Source organism: Berghia stephanieae, chromosome 14, assembly GCF_034508935.2.
Source record: "Berghia stephanieae isolate SIO BIC M18660-M18661 chromosome 14, UCSD_Bste_1.3, whole genome shotgun sequence".
NCBI classification, from domain to species: Eukaryota; Metazoa; Mollusca; class Gastropoda; order Nudibranchia; family Aeolidiidae; genus Berghia; species Berghia stephanieae.
Genome location: NC_088373.1, coordinates 32,993,428 through 33,010,927, shown reverse-complemented (window position 1 = coordinate 33,010,927; position 17,500 = coordinate 32,993,428). Strand labels below are relative to the sequence as shown.

At 36.7% G+C, this 17,500-nt stretch overlaps 1 protein-coding gene across 2 annotated transcripts in view; it reads left to right on the top strand.

Annotated features, from left to right (window-relative positions):
• The window catches only part of LOC144960143 (protein C-ets-1-like), a 119,986-nt gene that overhangs the window by 6,541 nt on the left and 95,945 nt on the right, over nucleotides 1-17,500 (top strand). For both annotated transcript variants that reach the window (XM_078893129.1, XM_078893128.1), the window contains exon 2: nucleotides 4,363-4,810. In XM_078893129.1, coding sequence (XP_078749255.1) covers nucleotides 4,367-4,810 — 444 coding nt within the window. In that variant the 5' untranslated portion in view covers nucleotides 4,363-4,366. The remainder of the gene's footprint in view (nucleotides 1-4,362; nucleotides 4,811-17,500) is intronic.

Here is a 17,500-nt window from a genome sequence, read left to right as displayed (position 1 = left end):
TTTTGTTTTGTTATTTTGCCATTGCCATTGATTTACCATTGCTGTTTGTGATAGAACTCACAATGTTGTTATTATTATTATTATTATTATTATTATTATTATTATTATTATTATTATTATTATTATTATTATTTTTATTATTATTATTATTATTATTATTATTATTATTATTATTATTATTATTATTATTATTATTGTTATTATTATTATCATCATCTTCTTCTTCTTCATAATCTTCTTCCTCTTCTTCTTCTTCTTCTTCTTCTTCTTCTTCTTCTTCTTCTTCTTCTTCTTCTTCTTCTTCTTCTTCTTCTTCTTCTTCTTCTTCTTCTTCTTCTTCTTCTTCTTCTTCTTCTTCTTCTTCTTCTTCTTCTTCTTCTTATAATTATTATAATTTTAATTCTATTGTTTTAAATGTTTTCAAAACAATGTTAGATGAAGAATGAAAAATATCTTTACCACCTCTCTCGTTTATTAAAAAAAAAATAAATATTTTTTTAAATATAAAATAATTTATTTTAAGCATGTTAGACAAAAACCTTCTGGCATATGAAATCTTTATGTAACGGTACGCGACAAGGCAAGCTCGACTTCTGACAATTTTATGACAAAAAGCTTGAAACGGTGAACTTCATAAACATTTTTTGATTACAATTAATTCTGCTTTCATTGAATTGGGCGATACAATTCTAGCAATAACACACGGTGTGTACTTGATGAGAAGGTACGAGACATGTATCATTAAATTTACATTATCATCCTCTTTCCTCCTCCTCCTCCTCCTCCTCCTCCTCCTCCTCCTCCTCCTCCTCCTCATTCTTCTTCTTCTTCTTCTTCTTCTTCTTCTTCTTCTTCTTCTTCTTCTTCTTCTTCTTCTTCTTCCTTCTTCTTCTTCTTCTTCTTCTTCTTCTTCTTCCTCTTCTCATTTTATTATTATTATTATTATTATATATTATTATTATTATTTATTATTATTATTATTATTATTATTATTATTATTATTATTATTATTATTATTATTATTATTATTATTATTATTCATTAATATTAAATCTAACTAACTCAAGACATTTTGAATAGTATAACAAATATGTCGTCGACTTTTTAATGAAAAAAAAAATTGTTCTTAATATTTATGCAAGCAGGTGTCAATAGGGCATTTTGTTGAGATGAAAGTGAAAGTGAAAGTCCCTGTGATGGTGTGTTGCTATTCCGTGATTGGGGCGATCCGCGATGACATGGTCTGTGTTGTCATATCATTATTATTATTACAATGTTCAAAACTGGGTCAGTTTTACATAACACAGTACCAGTGGCTGGAAAGTTCCTGAGGCCTTTTGAGGACTCCGAGATGGTCCAATCCAACGTTACAGATGGCTAGACGGTCCCATAGAGAACACACTCCTTAGTAGTCTGTGGACGATCCTGTCCAGTTTTCTCTCATGGCTAGGCTGGATACTCGCGCAATTTTGGGATTTTTATAGAAATTTTGTTGGGGGATTTCATGTGTTATGTTGGTGTTGTTGTTGTAGATATTTTTGTCTTCTTTAATTTCTTACTTGGATACGTGGTGGGATAATATATATATAGAAAAGGTAATGATTTTGTTGTTGTTGTTGTTATTTTATTTGTTGCTGTTGTTATTGTAGTTGTAGTAGTAGTAGTAGTAGCAGCAGCAGCAGCAGAAGTAGTAGTAGTAGTTGAAGTTGCAGTACTAGCAGTTGTTGTTGTAGTTGTAATTGTTGTTACCTCCATGCTTTCAATTATTTATTGTAAAAATATCTCTGAGTATTGACGAATTTAAACAAACAAACAAACAAAGAACCAAAACAATTGCTTTGTCTGGCACTGTATAATCCACGCCATTTGACATCGTCATCTTCCACCGGGGTCTGCTCCAAACTTTATCACTGTCGACACATCTTGTATTTCATTGACAAATCTTGTATTTCATTGACACATCTTGTATTTCATTGACACATCTTATGTTTCATTGACACATCTTGTATTTCATTGACACATCTTGTATTTCATTGACACATCTTGTATTTCATTGACACATCTCGTATTTCATTGACACATCTTGTATCTCATTGACACATCTTGTATTTCATTGACACATCTTGTGTTTCATTGACACATCTTGTGTTTCATTGACACATCTTGTGTTTCATTGACACATCTTGTATTTCATTGACACATCTTGTATTTCATTGACACATCTTGTATTTCATTGACACATCTTGTGTTTCATTGACACATCTTGTGTTTCATTGACACATCTTGTATTTCATTGACACATCTCGTATTTCATTGACACATCTTGTATCTCTTTGACACATTTTGTATTTCATTGACACATCTTGTATTTCATTGACACATCTCGTATTTCATTGACACATCTTGTATCTCTTTGACACATTTTGTATTTCATTGACACATCTTGTATTTCATTGACACATCTCGTATTTCATTGACACATCTTGTATCTCATTGACACATCTTGTATTTCATTGACACATCTTGTGTTTCATTGACACATCTTGTGTTTCATTGACACATCTTGTGTTTCATTGACACATCTTGTATTTCATTGACACATCTTGTATTTCATTGACACATCTTGTATTTCATTGACACATCTTGTGTTTCATTGACACATCTTGTGTTTCATTGACACATCTTGTATTTCATTGACACATCTTGTATTTCATTGACACATCTTGTATTTCATTGACACATCTTGTATTTCATTGACACATCTTGTGTTTCATTGACACATCTTGTATTTTTCATTGACACATCTTGTATTTTTCATTGACACATCTTGTATTTCATTGACACATCTTGTGAAAAATTGACACATCTTGTATTTTTCATTGACACACCTTGTATGTATTTCATTGACACATCTTGTATCTCTTTGACACATCTTGTATCTCTTTGACACATCTTGTATTTTTCATTGACACATCTTGTATGTAATTCATTGACACATCCTGTGTGTCATTGACACATATTGTATTTCAGCGCATTCATGACGTCACGAAAACTCAAAAAAAAAAAAAAGAAAAAGAAAAAGAAAAAAAGAAAAAGAAAAAAAGACTGATTAATTGTGAATGTTTTTTTAAAAGGGTATTTTCATCTGTTTACCATGCTCAATGCGCTTCCAAATGCTTTATAAAAGGAAGAAGATTATTTGGACACAACATGAACATATTTGCAGGTCTGTGATAACAGGACGGAACTCTGGGGCTCGTTTTGACATTGTTGTTTTCATGGATGACGTTGGTTTTAGTAGGGTACACTGTATTTCCATTACAACAACGATGGGACGAGGCCGTAACGATTTCGGTTACCAGACCTGCAAATTAGTGGTCGTCGGTTGGACACATCCCAACGTGTGAGGAGGAAATAACACACCTTTGGACCTGTCGGACACGTCCATCGAAACATAATGCTGGATGTTGACACATCGATTTGATGTTTTTGTGTCACATTATAACATTATCATCATCATCATCATCATCATCATCATCATCATCATCATCATCATCATCATCATCATCATCATCATATTATTTTATTATTATTATTATTATTATTATTATTATTATTATTATTATTATTATTATTATTATTATTATTATTATTATTATTATATTATTATTATTATTATCATTATTATTATTATTATTATCATTGTTATTATTATCCAATCCATCCATCCATTCATCTCTCCATTTCTCATTTGTTTTTATGTTTGCTCTTTTGTGTGTTTTAAACCAATTTTTTACCTGTTGATTTATTTGATTATTTATTTATTTATTTATTTATTGTTTATTTATTTATCTATTTATTTGTTTCTTTCTTTCTTTCTTTATTTATTTATTTATTTATTTATTTATGTATTTATTTATTTATTTATTTATTTATTTATTTATTTTTTGTTTATTTATTTATCTATTTATTTGTTTATTTCTTACTTTCTTTCTTTCTTTCTTTCTTTCTTTATTTATGTATTTATTATTTATTTATTTATTTATTTATTCATTTATTTATCTATGTATTTATTTATTTATTTATTTATCTATGTATTTATTTATTTATCTATGTATTTATTTATTTATCTATGTATTTATTTATTTATTTATTTATCTATGTATTTATTTATTTATTTATCTATGTATTTATTTATTTATTTATCTATTTATTTATTTATTTATTTATTCATTCATTTATTATTTATTTATTTATTTATTTATTTATTGATTGATTGATTTATTTATTTATTTATTTATTTATTTATTTATCTATTTATTTATTTATCTATTTATTTATCAATCTATTTCTGTCCTCCAGTAGGATGGAGTTGGACTCTATCGACCATCCAGACTTCTCTGTGGAAACCATCGACTTCTTCGGCGACAGCAGCAGCAGACACAACAGCATCAGCAACATCTTCGGTAGCAGCCTCACCGACTTCTACTACTACTGCAACTACAGCAACACCATCAAAGAGGAGTTAGACGATACATACAAAGGCAACAACAACAACAACAACAACCACAGCAACGGCAGCGATATTAAGAAACTGACTCTCCTGGATAGCAGTTATACCCCTTCTACTTCTACTTCAACTTTTTCCTCCAACACCACCAACCACAACGACAACAACAACAGCAACAACGACAACTACAGCAACACCAACAGTTTCAACAACAACAACCACATCTTCTTCAATGATCGACGGGGTATGGCCAACGCCAAGAGACGATTTTTCTCCTCAGCGTCCATGAGGCTTCCACATGTGAGTAATAGTAATAATAATAATATTGATATAGATTCATGGGTGCCAGTTTTCCGGTTCATACCGGAATTCCAGTTTCGCGACATCTCGAAGTCAAATACCTCCGGTTTCAGTGGGGGCTGACTGATGGGCCCAAGCCGGTGTCCATCACTAAATCTGTCAAAAACTGTTGAGGGAGTACCTCTGGTACTCTCTGTCTGTCTCTGTTCTTTGGCTCCCCTAGAGAGAGACAACTGCACTGTGAGTATTTCACTATGTATTATAAGTTGGTTTTAAAATCAAATTAATTTCCTCATTGTGTCAATATGTTTGCTGTGTAATCATTTAATAATGGTATAAAAACGGTGATGAAATGAGAGTAAAGTTTAGGCCGCATTTTCAGTCGGAACATTTTCAGGTTTGGCAAAGTGTCGAGATTTTAGTTTCAGGTTTCCGCACTTCTTCCTGCTGGCACTCATGTATAGATTTATAGTGCTCCAAACATCCCTTCATCAGGAGGGCTCTAGGCGCATAACATAGATTAAGCCCTAACACGGTAACACGAACAACGCTAATTATACACATAATCAAAAGAAAGCCTGTCGGAATAAAAAGAATGTCTTCAATCGACGCTTGAATTTCTCTAGTGAAGACGAAGAAAGTATCTCTAGTGGGAGTAAGGAAACATACTTACGTTTTACTACTGCAGAGATGCCCTTAGCCTGAAACAAAATGAAACAAAACTTGATTTTTGTTGTTGAAATTCTTGTTGGCTGATCTCGTTGATTTTATAAAAGATGAAAAACAAAAACAAAAAACAAACAAAATGAGTTGAGCTTTTATATGTCGCAATATCCACTAAACGTGCTCAAAGCGCTTTACAAGGGGTGGTAACAACAAGAGATGAAGTGAGTAGAAAAGTGCCAGAAGACAATAGATAGAGAATACATTTTTTTTCGCGGCGGTGGTGGGGTTTGAACCTGCGACCTTATTGGTACGACAACTCCGCCTGGCCGGTGAGAGCGTGACTCTACCGTATGAGCTATCCACACGAACCCCAAAAAAATTCGTATCAAACTCAGGTCATTCATTACTAGAGCTCTCTCTCTCTCTCTCTCTCTCTCTCTCTCTCTCTCTCTCTCTGTCCCCCCCTCTCTCTCTCTCTCTCTCTCTCTCTCTCTCTCTCTCTCTCTCTCTCTCTCTCTCTCTCTCTCGTCGACTTCTGGAGGTGCCTGACCAAAAGCAACATGTACCATGAAGTAGAACGGGACATGACGCCTGCTGAGGCGATATTGCATGCAATTTATTTCCGAGAGAGAGACAACGCTGTTAACGGTCAGGAACTCATTTTACTGTTGGTCAGGGACCCCTTGTAAAGTGCTTTGAGCATATTTAGTGGATATTGCGCTATATTTGAAAAAAAAAATATATTAAAAAAAAAAACTTGGCATAAAATAATTTGTTTAAATGCTTTTTACGAGTAGAAAAAAAGAATTTGGCTTTTCAAAAAAAAATGTTAACAAAGAGAATCCCTGATTTTACTTGACTTTATTGTGTCCCAGGGTCTCGATAGCTCAGTTGGTAGAGCACTCGTGTCACACGCAAAGGGACCGAGATTGATTCCGGGTGAAGTTGGGAGATTTTTTTTTCTTTCTCTGACCCCTCCCCCCCCCCTCCCCCCTTGTCCACCAAGGGGAGCTGCGTTTGGCGGATTGTACTTTGCCATAGACTAACGTCCTATCCAAAGGGTAGTAATCAATTACTATTGTCCCACCGATGTTGTCCTTCCGAGCCATGAGGCCCACGGAGCTGGAGTTTATCCCGGTTTCCATAGCGTGAGATGGATAATAGCAAATGCTTGCTATCCTTTTGATAGGACCCTAGTCTATGTAAAATACTTTCCACCAGATCTAAAGATCTCTCTCTCTCTCTCTCTCTCTCTCTCTCTCTCTCTCTCTCTCTCTATCTATCTCTCTATCTATCTATCTATCTCTCTTTCTTTCTTTCTTTCTTTCTTTCTTTCTTTCTTTCTTTCTTTCTTTCTTTCTCTCTCTTCCTGTCCGTTTGCCCCCCCCCCATCTCTCTCTCTCTCTCTCTATATATATATATATATATATATATATATATAATACGCGGAATAAGATGGCAATGAAGAATAATTTGTTCTAATCGCTGTGATAAGAGTTTACAACAAGGGAATGGAGTAACCCTTGACCTCTGTGCCAAGAGGTCATTAAGCTGGTTTCCCGACGGTCCTTGAAGAGGTTGAAGTGCACCCTGTGATAGTCTGGCGGGCGATGAAGTTATAATATCAAAACTACAGTCTGCTTGTCTTGTGTGTGCTTACACAACGTATGTTAAAAAAAAAAAATCATTTTGGCCATATTAAAAAAAAAAAAAATTCTGGAAAAAATAATTTTGGCCAGAAAAATTTCACATCAATAGACAGGACCTGCCCATTTCTACGAAAGATAATAATAATAATAATAATAATAATAATAATAATAATAATAATAATAATAATAATAATAATAATAATAATAATAATAATAATAATAATAATAAGAATAAATAATAGTAAATAATGCGTATGATATATTGATGTAAAACGCCGGTGAACAATGGGATTGAAACAAGGTGCTATATGAATTCATTATATTTTATTTCTGGCCAAATTAAATAAATATAAATGCGTTTTGTCGGTGTACGATGCGAGGCCATTAAATGTACAATCTGGCCTGTTAGAATTTATCTCCACCGATGCGATTTCGTGTTTCTTTGAACTACACTTTATTTCGAGTCTAATGAATGTAGGCTATATATTATAATATCTTCCTGGTTCATTCGATTACGGCGCTAAGGTACTTTGTCCATGTGGAAATCCGCCGATTGTGAAAACACAGACTTCTGGGTGGAGATCCTGACCTCCCGTAGCGGGCAGGGAGGTCCATACTGTGTCTTCTATCCCCTGTGTGGGGATCCTGACCTCCCATAGCGGACAGGGAGGTACATACTGTGTCTTCTATCCCCTGTGTGGGGATCCTGACCTCCCATAGTGGGCAGGGAGGTACATACTGTGTCTTCTATCCCCTGGGTGGGGATCCTGACCTCCCATAGCGGGCAGGGAGGTACATACCGTGTCTTCTATCCCCTTATATCTCTTTTCCAACTTGCTTTCTGTCTTTGTCTTAGAATGAGATTACACTTAGTTTCTGGCTGGGGTTCCTGACCTCCCATAGCGGGCAGGGAGGTACATATTTGTTTCTTCTATCCCCTTATATCTGTTTTCCAACTTGCTTTCTGTCTTTGTCTTGGAATGAGATCACTTGGTTTTTATCCTGGCCCTGGCCGGAGTCCTGGCTGGGAGGGAAACAGTCAAATGCATAGTTATTGTTTTGGGAGATGATATTTTTTCCTTGTAAATCATCTCTCTGTTATGAATTATTATATTTGTTATTTTGAATGTATAATGTAAGCATTTGCGTGCGTTCCTCTTTGTTGGATTTTGTGCTTATGTCCGGATGAGACTTATAGGTGATCTCAAACTAAGTCCATTGATGGTATGCTCTTGGAATCTACATCTGATCCCTATTTGTTCCCAGTTCCCCTTTGTCTTCCTTTTTCTTGGGTGCTTTAAATGTAATTCTAGAACTTTTTACTATCCCATTTTCTTCCTTTTTACTGGCGCTGATATGACTTTAGTGTGATGAAAGCGCCGTAAAACCATTAAAAACAAAAACAAAGATCCAGACTGCAGAGCTTAGATCCGCCAACCATCTTTATGTTCCCGGTGTCATACCACAAGAAATATGCTTCAACAGCCATGACGTCACTTCCTTCTTAATGACGCATAGTAACTTAGCAACTGGCTCTAACTATCGGAACAATGACGGACGCCCTTATGCAATATTTCTCCGACGAGCATAAACGTGTATCCAGAGGAGAAAAACATTATAAATCTGATCATGTTTTGAGTTTTATACATTCTGATCACATGACATATGAAAAGTTCGAGCCAGCATGAAGAATAAAAAGTACCAATATTCTTTGTTTAGAACCAAGCTGCTCGCCGTTGCTGGGCGACGTGACATCAGACTATTGAATCCAATTCTACTTCCTTAATAATACGCAAGACAATCAGTGCCCATCTAGCTGCTATGTAAGGTTCTATCTTTCTATCTAACTCCACTTTATAATTTTGTATACCCTCGTCGTACCGATTACCCCCCCCCCCCCGCCCCCAAACCCCACCCCTTTCCTTACCTGTTGTACCTGATGCCCTTCCCCAGCCGTACTCGAAGGTACACATTCAGTCATTCAGTAGGCCAAGGTGATGTGTGCCATATCTCAAACCCTCCCTGGTTCATCTTATATTATATTATTATTATGATATCTATGTATAGATAGTACGCGTTTGGTGGCTAAGAAGCTCACAACATTGCCATCCGGAAGTATAACGGACCAACACACAAAACTATGTGTGGCCTTAAACGTTTATATAGTCTGGTTCACACAGTTTAGTGAGAATTACTTATAAACGTTGATGGCAAAAAGCAATAACAAAGACCTGAATGACGTCAACATCGTTCTATCTATAGATAGCATGAATTGACGTCACTCGGGTCTTTGTTATTGTATTTTGCCATCCAAATTTATGAGTAATTCTCACTAAACTGTATTAACCAGACCATAAAAGTTAATGGTTACACAGTTTTGTGTGTTGGTCCGTTATACGTCCGGATGGCAATCTTGTGAACGTCTTAGCCGAGCGCATGCTATCTTCTGTTTTGGGTGTTGATAATTTATATCCGGCTGGAAGATGTTGTGAATATTTTAGCTAAATGCACAGCATCAATAGCGTTCGTATGTGCTTAAAAGTGTACGTATGTTTTGTGTGTATGTAATTCTTTTTTTTTTTAAATCCATTTAGTTATCACCAAGGGGAAAATTATTTGTCTTTAGCGTCCACGCCAAGGGAAGACTGAAATAACCTAGGCGTTAGCCGCAGCCCCGACGAGTTCCTTATAGTGAGTAAGGGCGAGATCACCTGTCCAAGGTCACGGTCACACTGCGTGGCAGGTAGTCGTTCGAACTCGATACCTTTCGTGTCCTGAATGACTGAATGTGTATCGCTTAGCCTCGCTGGTGTGCGTGTGTGTGTGTGTGTATGTGTGTGTGTGTGTGTGTGTGCGTGCGTGCGTGCTTGTGTGTGTGTGTTTTTTTTTTTAGGATGGCTCAGTAAGTAGAGCACTCATCTCACAATCAAAGTATCGATTGGGTATCGATTCCGAATTTCATATTCGTGGCGATTATTTCAATTTCGAGTACCGAGTTCGTCCCGACATACTGGTCTGGAGTTGACGGGCCAGATATATATATATAATATTATTACAGCCCCTACTTTAGAGATGGTAAAGAGCGATTTCTAGAATCCTTTATAGGCTTCATTAAATGAGCTTTTTGAGCTTTTATATAGCGCAATATCCACTAAACGTGCTTAAAGCGCTTTACAAGGGGTCCCTGATCCATGGCCAGCAGCAACACTTACACTTAAGAGTAGGACTAGACATGACGCCTGTTAGGCGATATTACGGCTATGTGTGGTCTTGTGGTATGACACTCGCTTTCGGATTGGAAGGTCCTGGGTTCGAGCTTCGCTCGGCGCATTGTTGAGTCCTTTGAGACGGCTCTTTACTCACATTCTCTCACCCTACTCAGGTGTAAAATGAGTACCTGACCGTTAACAGCGTTGTCTCTGTCCGAAACAAACTGTAATGTCGCCTAATAGGCGTCATGTCTCGTTCTACAATGTTGCGTATTGCTGTTGATCAGGAACCCCTTATAAAGCGCTTTGATTTGAGCACGTTTAGTGGATATTGCGCTATATAAAAGCTCTTTTTAAAATTTTTTACTCGACTTACGGTCAAGAACCCGATGCCGACAATCAATACATACAAGTTTCTAAATGTGTATGTTGTTTGGGGGGGGGGGGGGGGGGGGTTGGGGGGGTGAATATAATATACTAGTCTACCTACCGATCACCGATTACCTCCCCCCCCCCCCCTCTAACCCTGCACCCTATGCCCTCAGCTACCTGATCGAAGTCGGCAACGCATTACACATGACATGTGTGTACATCATCAATGTGCCGTGTTCTATCTCTGATGCCTTGCCATTCATCTCTCTCTCTCTCTCTCTCTCTCTCTCTCTCTCTCTCTCTCTCTCTCTCTCTCTCTTATAATTATAATATATATATATATATATATATATATATAATATATATATATATATATATATTAGTATATATTATATATTTGTCTTCTCTCTGTTGTCTCTCTCTCTATCTCACTGTCTTCTTCCTGCCTCTCTCTCCTCTCTCTCTCTCTCTCTCTCTCCTCTCTTCTCCCCTCTCTCTCCTCTCTCTCTCTCCCCCTCTCTCTCTCTCTCTCTCCTCTTCTCTCCCTCTCTCGTCTCTCTACTCTCTCCTCTCTCTCTCTCTCTCCTCTCCTCCTCTCTCTCCTCTCTCTCTCCCCTCTCTCTCCCCCCCTCTCTCTCCTCTCTCTCTCCCCTCTTCTCTCCTCTCTCTCTCTCTCTCTCTCTCTCTCTCTTCTCTCAATACTTACTCCGCCTCTTTCTTACTCCATCTCTCTCTCTCTCTCTCTCTCTCTCTCTCCCCCCCTCCTCTCTCTCTCCCTCTCTCTCCCCCCCCCCCTCTCTCACCTTCTCTCTCTCCCTCTGTCTCTCCCAATAACTTACTCCGCCTCTTTCTTACTCCATCTCTCTCTCTCTCTCTCTCTCTCTCTCTCTCTCTCTCTCTCTTTCTGTGTGTGTGTGTGTGTGTCTTTTTCTTTCTTTCTTAATCAATTATGTTTCATTGGTTTTAGGGCCTAGTCCTAGTAGGAATGTTTGAGAAAAGATGGTGGACGATGTAGAAAAGAAAGGATAAATAAATGAAATGCTAAGTAAACATTATGCCCGTTTGTGTCACAATGACGTTGATGTGAAATGAATGCTCATCATATATAGATAGTTCGAAGATGACGTCACTCAGGCCTTTGTTATTGTTTTTGCCATCCGCGTTTGTGAGTTGTTCTCACTAAACTGTATTATCCAGACTATAAAAGTTCATGGTTACACAGAGTTTGTGTGTTGGTCCGTTATACTTCCGGATGGCAATGTTGTGAACTCCTTGGCCAAGCGCATTCTATCTATACGTGAATTATTAACCCTCTACTCACCAACCATAGGAAAATCGTCACATTCGTTACGATTCAACCAGCACTTTTGTCATTCTGATTTCTTTTGTAAATCACACAATTTAAATACGAATGTTTTATTACAGCCATAACAACATGACACCCTTTTGAAGAGCTCATTTAATTTTGGCTAAACAATATTATGCTTAGATAGAATGCACTTGTTACTATTCTGGTTAAGTAAGAAAATCCTATTTTTGTGTTGGGTGGATGCAAAGATTGGGTCAAAATTCTGAAAATGGCTGGTAAGGATAGAGTTAGGGTACTCACCCTCGACTTCCTTTTATTTAGTGGGTACGAGTGCTAATATAACTCACCCACGGAGAGCTGGACAATATCCCGTGGGACACCCCCATTATATAGATTGTACCTCTGGGCTGTTTGGATTATGATGGAGCGGGTGGTTGGATGGGAGCATCACCCTTGAATCATATACCTAGGATGTTCGCATGGGTGTACGATCCGATAGTGATGTCGTTTCTTCTTCTCTTTACTAGCCTATCCTGCTTCTTTGGTTTGTGATTGTATTTTTGACAGGGGATATTTTTTTTTCTGTAAATCTTCTGCCTGTTTGTTCTTGGTTATTTATAATTTAGCTTATGATATCTTTAGGTTATGATTTTGATTTACATTTGTACTATTTTTGTTAGATTGCTTGTTTTTTTGTTTCAGCGGTCTCTCATATAACCTCAATTGTGTTGGAAGAGACCTAAAGCAACAAACAAACAAACAAACAAACAAAAAAAAAAAAAAAAAAAAAGATTATGATGGAGGGTGGGGGTGTCCAGGGTGTATTAACCCACTCAACCCTAACACCGGCTATATCCGTAGTATACCCGGGGTTACTTTTACCCTCGGACTTCGTAAAGATAGTCCGAAGATGACGTCACTCAGGTCTTTGTTATTATTTTTTGCCATCCGCGTTTATGAGTAATGCTCTTTGAACTGTATTAACCTGACTATAAACATTCATGGATACACACAGATTTGTGTGTTGGTCTGTTATACTTCTTGATGGCAATGTTGTGAGCTTCTTAGCCAAGCGCATACTATCTATAGTAGTCGCTGCTTTTACCCCATGGCTATTTATTACAGTTTTCCGAGACAAATTATAGGCGTAGTATCAAAGCTAATGTTTTTAGTTTTTACATGTCAATGGTAGTTGAATAAAACTCTCTATGTACATGCTCATTTTTAATACATTTTTTTTTCCAATTTTGAAAAGTAGCAAAAATTTCTAGGTAATTTTTTAAATCGATCAATATTTGAAGGACGAGTTTTCTGACCAAATTTTAAATACGAGTGGGTTTTTTTCTTCTCTCCATAGTACGGCAGGTAAACTGGTTGAAAAGAAAGATGGACCACCGTGTGCGCCCCTGACCAGACCTTGGTGCCAGGTTAACTCACTCAATCCTAGAGATTTTTGCTACTTTTCAAAATTGGAAGAAAAAAAATATATTACAAATGAACATGTACATAGATAGTTTTATTCAACAATCATTGACATGCAAAAACTAAAAACATTAGCTTTGATAATACGCCTATAATTTGTCCCATAAAATTGTAATAATAAATAGGCATGGGGTAAAAGTAACCACGGGTATACTACGGATATAGTCGGTGTTAGGGTTGAGTGAGTTAATCCAAGTTGTGAGGCCGTTAATAATCAAAATGACGTTGGTTTAGAACATTCTGTTTATTAATTAATTAATTAATTTATTATTTTATTTATTTGTTTAATTATTTAATTAATTATTTATTTATATTTATTGATTTATATTTATTTATGTTATTATTAATATTAATTAATTTATAATTGATTTTTTATATTTATTATTTTATTTTTATTATTTATTTATTCATACATTTATTTATTTATTTATTTATTTAATTATTTATATATATTGATTTATATTTATTTCTATTATTTAATTAATTAAGTTAATTATTTCTTTTTTATATTATTTTATTTATTTAATTAATTTATTTATTTATTTACGTTTATTTTTTTTAAAAATGATGAGTACCCCGTTTTAATTTTAATTAACACAACATCTCGTGAGGGATGCTGGGAAAGTCAGGGAATTCCCATCGGTTCCTTCCAAAGGTTAAACCCGGGGGTCACAGGGGTCACAGGGGTCACAGCACATGTAATCTCTCTACACGTGACGTCCCGGTCCCGGATGGCAGACGCGATCAGAAAGGTTACGGTGACATTGACGTGATATTGCAATATTACATTGCTTTTGATTGCAAGGTCGTCGTCTTCTGAAGACCCCCCCCCCCCCCCAAGAAAAACAAACAAATGTTTGTTTTTGTTTTTAAGGGTTTTACGGCGCTTGTAACACATGTAGGTTGTATCAGCGCCAGAAAAAAATGTTTAATAGATATTGCGCTATACCTTTAAAAGGTCACGTTTGTGCTAAAACTACAATGTCGGTCTATTATTAGAGACAGTTGTACTCGGCGTATACTTACTTGCAGGTCTGATAACCCAATTCCTTATAGGCTCATTGTTGTAATGGACATCTCACAGTGCTGATGGTTTTCCTCGGATCCGCGGAAATCCGCGATTTTGGAGTCCAGAGCAGAGATTTCCTCCTTTTAAAGATTACATTTTCTCGAAACAATGTGCTAGCAATGGGAGAGTTGATGTGTGGTGGAACACACAGGTGCAGTCTCCCACTCTCCAGAAGTTAGCTAGAATATCAATGATAATCTATCATCTCAATTGCTCTAAAAGTGGTGTTTAGTGCTGTAGAAATGGGGCTTAAAGGCAATCGTTTAACAGTTTCCTACTTTTTCACTTTTTGTCACCATCAGCACTGATCTCAAAACAAATATTAATTTTAAAAAATTACCCTAAATATTGTCCATTGCAGCAATGTTAAACGAGACCCATAATTAAACCGTTTCGGATGTCAGACCTGCATCTAGATAGTTCGAAGATGACGTCACTCAGGTCTTTGTTATTGTTTTTTGCCATCCGCGTTTATGAGTAATGCTCACTGAACTGTATTAACCTGACTATAAACGTTCATGGATACACACAGTTTTGTGTGTTGGTCCGTTATACTTCCGGATGGCAATGTTGTGAGCTTCTTAGCCAAGCGCATACTATCTACAGATAGGCTAAGAAGCTCGTAACATTGCCATCCGGAAGTATAACTGACCAACACACAAAACTGTGTGTATCCATGAACGTTTACAGTCGGATTAATACAGTTCAGTGAGCATTACTCAAAAACGCGGATGGCAAAAAACAATAACAAAGACCTGAGTGACGTCATCTTCGAACTATCTATAGATAGAATGGGCTTGGCCAAGGAGTTCACAACATTGCCATCCGGAAGTATAACGGACCAACACACAAACTCTGTGTAACCATGAACTTTTATAGTCTGGTTAATACAGTTTAGTGAGAACAACTCACAAACGCGGATGGCAAAAACAATAACAAAGGCCTGAGTGACGTCATCTTCGAACTATCTATATTGACATATTATCGTGAGTTTATATTGAAAAACCGTCTCGAGTGTTGTTGTTGACTGACGTGTCAAAGGCCAAAGGTCATCAACTTCTTCTTCTTTCCTTTTCTACTCGACTCGAACCCCAGATCAAGTGAGAGCTGTGACTCGAACCGACCCTCTCATTCATTCAGTCATTTCCTAGGACGTATTTCCTTTGACAACTTAAAACCTTCACATCCTACCACCCCTACCACTACCATCACCACCACCCCTACCACCACCCCCACCACCACCCCTACCACTACCATCACCACCACCCCTACCACCACCCCGACCCAACAGTATTTCAAACCCCATCCAACCCACCCAATGACTCTCATCTTGGCAAAAAACAAACAAACTCGCAAACCTGGGACTTCGCGATGTTTTCTGGCCAAATTTTTAAATATGGGTTTTTTTTACAGAGTACGGCAGACCAGACCTAACTACCACTAACTACGACAACTAACAACAACAACAACAACAACAACAACAATAATAATAATAATAATAATAATAATAATAATAATAATAATAATAATAATAATAATAATAATAATAATAATAATAATAATAATAATAATAATAATAATCATAATAATCATAATCATCATAATCATCATCGTCATCGTCATCGTCATCATCATCATCATCATCGTCATCGTCATCATCGTCATCGTCATCGTCATCATCATCATCATCATCATCATCATCATCATCATCATCATCATCATCATCATCATCATCATCATCATCATCATCACATCATCATCATCATCATCATCATCATCATCATCATCATCATCATCATCATCGTCATCATCATCATCATCATCATCATCATCATCATCATCACCATTATCATCAACAATATCATCACCTTGAACGCCATTGCTATGTAGTTCCCCATCCATCTATGATTAAAGTCTGCTAGTTTCTTTTCACACCCCCCCCCCCCCACCGCCTGCCCCCTTCCTTTTCTTTTCTATCTTGTTTTTTAGAAAGGGGAGCCGGGGGGGGGGGGGTAAAATTTGTTCTCCTTTCTAATGTCTAACTTTAAACCAAAATAATAATAATAAAAAATAAAAAAATTAATAAAAACAACGATCCCAACGATCATCATCATCCAAATCGACAATACTATCACCATGAACGCCATTGCTGTAGTTACCCATCCGTCTATGATGATGATCAGATTTTAGTCCGTTTCTGTCCTTTCTGCTGGGTTCTTTTCACCACCCCCCCCCCCCCCCCCCCCACACACACACACCCCGCGCCCCCTTTCCTTTTCTTTACTATCTTTTTTTAGTTAAGGGAGCGGGGTAGGGTAAGTTTGTACTTCTTTTTAATGTCCAACTCTTTACTTTAAACCAAAATAAAATTAAAATATAAAAACATAACAAAAAACCGTGAGACAGTTAGTAGACAGATCGCCTTTTGTCGCCATTCACTCACTCACTCACTCACTCGTCTTCGCCCAGCTCAGCCCCAACTCAACTGTCTATGACGGACGTTGCCTGCTGCCGTCTGCTCTTGTTACTGTTAGTTTGTCGTCGGTTTTTTTGTTTTTTTTTTGTTAGTTTTTTTCTTCTTTTTTTTTTATGAATGAAATCCCGATGGGACGAGCGATCTCATTGGTCGGACGTGGGGGCTTGACAACTGTGTCTGTGTCACGCGATTGGTCAATGAATGAATGAATGAATGACTCTCCAACTGACCGTGGGAACTTTCGTACTAGAAAAGAAGTAAAGGAAGAAGAAGATAAGAAGAAAGAAAGAAGACAGGACGTTAAGCTTTTGGTAGTAGTTGTTGTTGTTGTTAGTAGAATGAAGAAGCCTTTGTTGAATGGAAATTTGATGAATGAAATTGAAAAAAAAAATCTGTGCTTCCGTTCCGTTCTGTTCTGTTCTGTCCGTCTATTTGTAATATTTTTAATGTTATTATTT